The 8,151-nt window shown below is 36.2% G+C and overlaps 2 protein-coding genes across 10 annotated transcripts; one reads left to right on the top strand and one right to left on the bottom strand.

Annotated features, from left to right (window-relative positions):
- Window positions 504-2,793, top strand: LOC107629342. The gene is made up of 3 exons (XM_016332116.2): window positions 504-928; window positions 1,489-1,677; window positions 2,455-2,793. Exons 1-3 carry the CDS (start codon window positions 698-700, stop codon window positions 2,611-2,613), a joined length of 579 nt encoding a protein of 192 aa, XP_016187602.1. The 5' UTR covers window positions 504-697; the 3' UTR covers window positions 2,614-2,793.
- Window positions 2,871-8,017, bottom strand: LOC107629341 (transcription factor E2FB). 9 transcript variants are annotated; one of them, XM_021117716.1, is made up of 15 exons: window positions 7,594-7,720; window positions 7,048-7,178; window positions 6,378-6,567; window positions 6,186-6,248; window positions 5,943-6,028; window positions 5,765-5,853; window positions 5,620-5,674; window positions 5,283-5,335; window positions 5,139-5,189; window positions 4,987-5,035; window positions 4,824-4,889; window positions 4,667-4,743; window positions 4,257-4,476; window positions 3,936-4,002; window positions 2,871-3,465 (listed from the first exon to the last, which is right to left on the bottom strand). In XM_021117716.1, exons 3-15 carry the CDS (start codon window positions 6,496-6,498, stop codon window positions 3,332-3,334), a joined length of 1,131 nt encoding a protein of 376 aa, XP_020973375.1. In that variant the 5' UTR covers window positions 6,499-6,567; window positions 7,048-7,178; window positions 7,594-7,720; the 3' UTR covers window positions 2,871-3,331. The 9 variants fall into 9 exon arrangements, 7 of the variants coding, with proteins under 7 accessions (XP_020973375.1, XP_020973372.1, XP_016187596.1 ...); XR_002358638.1 differs by lacking the exon at window positions 7,048-7,178 and adding an exon at window positions 4,088-4,185 and having other exon boundaries at window positions 3,430-3,465; window positions 7,594-8,017; XR_002358639.1 differs by lacking the exon at window positions 7,048-7,178 and adding an exon at window positions 4,102-4,185 and having other exon boundaries at window positions 3,447-3,465; window positions 7,594-8,017.

Below are 8,151 nucleotides of genomic sequence, written 5' to 3'. Positions count from 1 at the left end.
AATGTGACTAAATTTTTATTTGTATTTGCATTATATTATATTTTAATAAATTAATTATAATTAGGAGTGAATACTGCCCTAACAATTACTTCCAAAAGATAACGAGTCACCCAATAAAAAAAACATCCGATCCAACCGTTTTGATATTTTTGTTTCATTAGGAGCTGGATGGGCTTTCAGGAAAAATGGATAAAGTGCCAGATTAAAATAGTGACGCTAGATCTTTTCCTTTTTGGGTCGATGTAACAGGAGTTTTTATTTTTGGGTCATGATGGAACAGGAGTTGGTAGTGCTGGTAGAGCTGCATGTCTTTTTCCAGACTATAAATTTTTGGCCTAAGCCTCGCTGCGTTTTTCCTTGGGCTATGAAAGCCCATATCAATGGCATGAATACAAACAGTTTTCCCGTGGATATGTGCGTGCGGACATTATCATATGATTATTTTGTATGACCCCAATGTCTGACCCAAAAGGATATTTTTTTGATTGGATATATTTGTGATTATTTTGTCCTATCCGTATCATCCACCACTATCTACTTGAGTATACTTTATTGGTTTAAGGGAGCTCACAGAAAAACATTCCGTCTGAGAGATATCCAGCAATTTCTTTTCTTTTCTCTTCTTCCAATTTTAAACACCAACATATGATTGTTTGATCAGTAGGTACATAAGATTCTGCTATAGGGGCCAAGAACAATGACCACATCACTTCTAATTCCATTGTCACCTTGTTCTCCTATACTGAGCTGGGGGGAGAAGAGCAGGTTTAGATGGCATGCTTTTTCGTTTCACTCATTGAAATCTAAATCCCATGTGAGAGGGTTCAGAGTTAGTGCTAAAGAGAAAACAGAGGAAATCAAGAACCAATCATCATCTTCAGCTGAGGAAGTCACAAAAAAGTATGGCCTTGAAGCTGGTTTGTGGAAGGTGTCCATTTTCTTTCTTCTAAAATCTTAATTTTGGTGTGATTTCTTGCTTTTCATGTCCGATTGCTGGTAAGCTTAACTGCAATACTGCAAAGTGTCAAGTGTGTACATTGTTGTTCTTTTTATTGGAAAAATAAGCACAATTAGGATTGGGATATGATTTTGCTAAAAATGTTGTGGGGAACAGAAATATTTTTAAGGAAAATACAATCTTGAACCAGTGATGGAAAATGGCTAAGTTTGCTAGTCTAATTGAATTGCGGTTGCTTTCTTGATATGCTGCTTATTTGTCATCATAAATGTTGCTTTACCACAAAATATAAAAAGGGGAGGAAGAAAAAATGTAAGTGATAACTCATCAAAGAATTTTGAAGTCATTTTCCAATTTCTGCTTACGTGTTTTTCATCTTTGCATTGTTGGTTTTCTTTCCATTTATTTTTCTCCATTTTGGGGGAGTAAATTAAGGGGTTGTGCTTATCTTCAAGGAATGTTCAGCAATTAATTGAATAATTTACTTTCTCTTCTGTCCAAAATAAAATTTTTATGCCCCTTTATACCAGATTTTCAGCTCAAAGGAAGATGGGAAGGGTAACGCTGAACAGAAATCCAAGGGTGATCAAGCCAAGGAGTTGCTTGCGAAGTATGGTGGGGCATACCTTGCCACCTCCATTACTCTCTCATTGATCTCTTTCGCTCTATGTTATGCACTAATTAGTGCTGGAATTGATGTCCAATTCTTGCTGCAGAAGGTGCAATGCTTAGCCCATGACTTTTATTTTTGGTATTAAAGAATGATTCAGAAATAGAGAAAATAAAAAATGTCGTTTATATTATAAAATAAAATATACAAGAGGGTGTATAAAAAGTGATACAAATATTATTTTTCTAAAATTATCTAGAAATTTGCTAACATGTGTTTAAGGGCACATTTTAAGGATATCAAAAGGAATATTTTATTGAAAGTTATTGAAAAGATAAATATTTTTACATTTTTAATGTCATGGGGGTTCGGCTATATTTTTATGTTGGTTGCCGAAGACCTAACACAACCCTCCTCCTTTATCCGGGCTTGGGACCGGCTATGTAACATTTTTAATGTATTGTAAAAAAAAATTATTATTATCCTCTTAAAAAAGAATCTTGTGAAATAGAGATATAATCCGTTTTAGACTTGGTAATGACAAAATCAGTCTCCTAGATTTATACGGAAACGGATCCTCTCAATTGTTAAAAAAAATTGAGAAAATAAAGTATGATCTCTAATCTTTCATTATTCTTTCTCATGTTTTTTCTTGATCCCACTTATAAAATTAATGGTGAGAGATCACACTTTATTCTCTCAATTATTAAAAAAAATTGAGAGGATCCAGTCCTGATTTATACTTGATTTTATTTATGGTTCGATTTATTCATTATCCATTACAATACTCATTGTTAAATACCGCCCCGTTGAAACTCTTATCAAATGGTAGATAACAGACGTGTTTATGTAATTTTCTCTCCATTTATATGTATTCATTTTTCAGTTAGGAATCTCAGCTGATGAGACTGGGGAGAAAGTTGGCACTTTTGCTTTGGCGTATGCAGCGCACAAAGCTGCTTCTCCAATTAGGTTCCCTCCTACCGTAGCTCTTACCCCGGTTGTGGCTGGTTGGATTGGAAAGAAATTTGATAAAGATAAATAGCTGCTTGTTGTAATCTGGGTACCTTAGGATACCCGTCAACTTGAAATATGCTGCTCTATTGGTAATATTATCATTCCGATTGTTAAATGACTAAATGTGTATCCTGCCTTCACCCTTAAAGGCATGTACATTCTTCTTGTTATTATCAATGGCAATAGAAATTAATTTAAATGATAAACATATGAACATTCTTTTTTCACTGGACACTCGCAAGATTGCATCCTACCTACAATTGCTAATTTGTTATAACTCACTAATTAATCACTGGTTACGGTCACTGCCAATGTGCTGACTACAGCACACGGACTGAAACTTACATAAATGGATAGATTTGAGAGCAGGGTTACATTTGAATCTGTACCTCGGAGTGTGATTATATTGCTAACCAAACATTAGACGATACAAAGCCATTTACACGCCTAATCAATGCTTACAATAAATAATATACAAGGGTGGGTTTTGGAAACGCCTCATGACCTCTTTTCTTGTTTTGTTGAACATGGCCGTCTAGAATATTTAATATTAACTGTACAATGAGCCTCTATGAACTCAATTCCTGGGATGAACTTGGAGAGAAGCTTAGAAAAATCTTCATTGGAACCTACAATCCAACTTCCAGGGCCATGTTGAAGAGGATAGAGATAGCTGGATGTCATAGGTTCACAACGGAAACAAAGAACACAGTCCCTTTAGATTCACAGTATATCCTTTTGAGGCTTCAACCCCCAGCAGGGTTTGATGCTGCAGTAGATGCTTCATTTACATCCGAAGTATGTGTTAGAGTTATAGCATGCTCGCGAGTTGTACAAAAATCATCTTGAAGAGTACCCAGTTCATTCCATTCGACACCAGCTGTAAATGCATCAAGGATATCAAAACAAGATCAGATTGCTTTTTCTTACGCTTTCAGTTTCAATAAATGCTTCAAATTTCAAACATTTTAAAGTTTCAAAATATAATCCCATTCCTAAGATAAAAGTATTAATTTTACTTTCTCAAGAAGATCCTTAATCTAATTGTGGTGATTAAATCACCATATTTACTCATTTTGCTTTTTCATTGAGAAAGATCAAGATGAGGTTGAGTGGAATGGGAAGGAGCAAAAGAGGCTTAAAGAATAAAATGGACGACAGTTGACCTATTTTAAGCCTCTCTTCCCTCCCCCCTCCATGATCTGAACTTGCAGATACACCCTTAATGTCTGTGTGTCTGCGCTTTTCTTTTGAAACAGAGGAAATAATTTAAAATAACTGTACTCCCAAACCCCTTCCCTTCCATATAAAATATAATGAAATGGAGGCTGCAGTGTCCAGAGAGCATACATTCTGTTCTCCACATGTCTGTTATGCTAACATCAGCATCTGATAAAAGCCAGTAGTCAGCATCGCTCTGCAAAGAGGGAGAGAAGAATGTTTTAATTGAGCTCCGAGGCTTCTGCATTCATATCTTATCAGAAACAATACTAAATACTAACAACTTCATGCGTACAGCAAAGTAACATGCCGGATTGATTTGTGACTTTGTGTGAAACATTGAAAGTTAAACGTCTTCCAGAATTAGGAATTCTCCCGCCTTATGGTTCCAGAATTATTTTTTGCAAATCCATTAACCAATCATGTCAGATGTTTTAAAGTGATACTTACATCAACATCTGAAGGAACAATTTTCACGATCCCACTCACAAAGTCTTGTGTAGAAGTAAAATCAGAACTAGGTATTTGACCATCTTGTCCCTGCACTGCAATGTCTTTCCCGTTATCCTCTACAACCACAGTTGGTTGATGGTTTTTAAATTCTGGAGTCGGTTGAAATTTGGGTGCAACATCTGCACCATTAATCTCCTCAAACTTCCCCTCAAACTGACTAGAACCGTAGTTTAAAGAAGAAGAAGAAGAAGAAGAAGGAAAGGTCAAGAATGTCAATTTTAAAACATGCAATCAAGTAGCACTGCTTCATCTGGCATTGTCATCTGACCTTGCCATGACAATAGCAAAATGACCCTTGAGGTAAATGCTTTAGAAACACCGCTAGAATTCTAGAAAAGTAAGCATACCTAACAAGGTAAACATCTATTGGGCCCATTGTGCTTCTCAGGACTATCCTGTATCTCCTCTGGGGATAATCAACAGCCTGATAGAAAATGGAAAAAGTTTACGTGACAAAAGAAGCACGAGATATTAATAACTTATATGCATGCCCTGTCAAAGTACCTCATCAGGATCTGAAACCTCCAGAGTGGTGCCATGTGGAGCTTTAATTGCCATCAAGGTTTCATTCTGGCAGGATATGATAGATAAGAAAGTCCTCAGTCAAAACATGGAAATGGAGTTTCGATCTAAAAGTGTTTATTAACACATTGATGAAGAAACAAACCTGGAAGCAGGGCAAGTTCTTTATATCTTCCTCAGTGACGAAAAGCAATCTATGATGGTGGAAATAGGTGGACGAGAATGCATCAAATAAAGTTATGAACATAAACATAAAACACGGCAAAAGGCCCGCAATATCTGGAAAGTAAATATTACTTTTCACTATTTTCATTTTCACTAAGGTCACTTAGTCTTTCTTGCATCTCCCTGTGAAATTCAAAATCTTAAACTAAGTTAATATATTTCAAACAAACAATCGAAGTATTCAAAGAATAATTAATAAAGGCATGGTTCCCAAACCTTATTTGTTCATCTAACCGGCACTCCTTCATGGTAAGGTTTTCAACTTCTGCCTGGAGGTATGAAACAAATCAACGCCAACAATTTTTGTCAAATTTACATTTGAAGTCTTATATATTGAACAAAGTATATAAATCTGAATGCAATCCTTATATCCCATTGCATAGCAGACTACTCGATTACTGAAATTCAAGTCAGAAGCTTCACACATTTCTTTTAACCAAAAATATATAAACTAGCTTTGCCATGAAAATAAGAAACTTGTTGATGATAAATAATAATATAACTTATTCTCAGTCTTTATATCTTTCAAGCATTGAATTGAATCATTCCTAACCTGTAAACTAGAAAAACTATCTTCAGGCTCTCCTGGTCTTGAAACATCAAGTCCTCTGGAAAATCATCAAAGAAGTTAGCCAAAGATTTCAACACTGAGACTAAAAAATTTCCATCATTGACAGACATATAGAAAGCATGCTTACTTCCATTGAATTCTGTTTTTTAGTTTCTTTTCTATAAGGCCAATCCCTTCGAGAACATTTGTTATGTCATATATTCTCCTCTTCTGTACCTGTATACACAAAAGCGCCATCAAATAATCTAAATTCACAGCAAGCAGTCTTAAGATGAGAAAAAAAGAGGGGGGGAGGGGTTGTAAACCTCTAATGTGTCAGCAGCTTTATTCAAATCAAGAATACCATCCTCTGCTTGCTTGATCAAATTGATGAACTTCTTTGTCAACAGACCTGGATTTTTTTTTTCCAAAAAAAAAGACTAAAGGATTATTAGAAGAATATATACAAATAAATTTCATTTCCAACAGTAAAGCATATAGGGAATCGAATAACAATACCACGATAAAAATAAAATGAATTAATTAAAATAATAGCAAAGTAATAATACCTAAAGAGCTGTCATAGCGACATGGGCCAACAGGAGTGAGATTATTTCCTGAAGGAGATCCTAATAAAATTACAGGAAAAATATCTCAAAAGGTTTTTCAAGCCAAAATTAGCTAGAAAAGGAAAAGATGTTGCACGCTAAATACATGAATAAAGAAGCCAAGAATACAAAGTCTAGAAGAGAAAATTTCACCAATATTTGGACCTGGGGTTTGAGGTCCAGATCTGTTGCATTTGGTAAGCCTGGAGGATTTGCCACCCTTCCCTATTTTTCCAGATTTAGGGGTCTGAAAAGGATTATTAGCTGCTCCCATGGATACATGATTCACCCTATCACCAGAATCAACTTCAAAATCTGTTGTGTTACTCTTCCGCTTCAATTGCTGAAATGTACGTGTATCATAATTGCAACCAATAGAAAATATAATGTGCAGAATAAGTTAGAACCCTTAGACTACATTATCATACACAATTAACAACCATGCACCGTAATATCATTTCAACTTGAAACTGAAGATAGAGATTTGAAAAGTTGAAGAAAAAGACAGGAACATTTGACCAATTTACAAGAATTTAATGGTCAATCCATCACACATTCTTATGTGCAATTCATTTCTTCTTCCCACTGTCACTTCACACATTATTACCTTTATTAGATATATGGATATATGAAAGTACCCCCACTGAAATGCAACCGGAGAACATGCAAACAGATATCACCATTTGTGGTTTTGCCTAGGAATGTATAAATTATGAAACCTCCAAGGCCAATGTTGGGGTAATCAAAATCATTCAACCTAAAAGATCACAAAATTAAAAAGCATACACAATCAATGTTGCTATTCAGAAAGCATTTATCACACCTGAATTGTTTCGCAAGCCCCTTGCTACCTTCCCGTAAGACTAACCAATATTACAATCACATCATGGTCTCGACTTCTGGATGATCAATAAGTGCAACCTCGCTAGTTCGCCACTTGTCAAACACTCAAACCTAAGATATCAGACCTAAAGTTCATACTTCATATAGCATAATCAACTAAAAAAAATACCAAACGAACAAACAAGTGGATAATTTCTTGCTGACCTTACCCATGGGGAGAGGGGGAAGGAAGTCTACATTTGACGTTATGAACTCCATAATTCAACTCTTCTAACTCATCAGCAACCAATTCCACCAAATTAACAACTAAACAGGTGATCCAAACCTTAAAATTACAGAGATCTCCTAAGCCTCCTTCCAAAACCCATCACCCATATAAAAACCCCACTCCAAAAACCAAAACGAAAAACTACCAAAATAATTTTTTTAGAGAAAGAAACATAAATTGAAATCATAGAAAACAAAAACAGATCATGATAGTGCGGAAAATCAAGAAGGGGGATTACTAGAATAGATAAACACTCACGGAAGAGTTAACAACGATGGCTTCCGGTTCGTGGTCAACAGTTCGGCGGTTGTGGTGGAGGTGGTCGGGGGCAAAGCGGTGGTAATCAACGGAGGCGGCAAAGGGCGGCTTCATGGCGGAGAGCGGAAGTTGGCGCCGCATGATCTGCTCCGATGGGCTTGCAGCGGCGGGAGGAGCTCTGGTGCCCGACATCAGCCAGGCCGGCTAGATCGAAAGGTTTGGAGGGAAAGAAGGGAATGGGGGGAGATCTGGGCGTGTTTGGGAAATGCTGAAATGGGAACTGAGGGGGAAAAATAGCGGGAGAGAACAAGAAAGACAGAGCAGAAAACGAGGGAAAGGAAGCATGCAAGCGATCCGAATGAAAGGGAGAGGGTAAGGGAGGGAATTTGGTGAGGATATTGATAATTGATTATCTATCTGTTGATGACCTTGATGTGGAGGGAACCAACCACTTACAATAAATCAATAATTCACAAATATGGAAAGAATTATGCGAAAATAATTGTAATTAATTTTATGTAAAACGATATCTGAAATTTTATTAAATAATTTAATATA

Source organism: Arachis ipaensis, chromosome B03 (assembly GCF_000816755.2).
Source record: "Arachis ipaensis cultivar K30076 chromosome B03, Araip1.1, whole genome shotgun sequence".
Lineage (NCBI taxonomy): Eukaryota > Viridiplantae > Streptophyta > Magnoliopsida > Fabales > Fabaceae > Arachis > Arachis ipaensis.
Note: the sequence above shows the minus strand (reverse complement) of the source record. Positions and strands in the feature narration are given on the sequence as shown.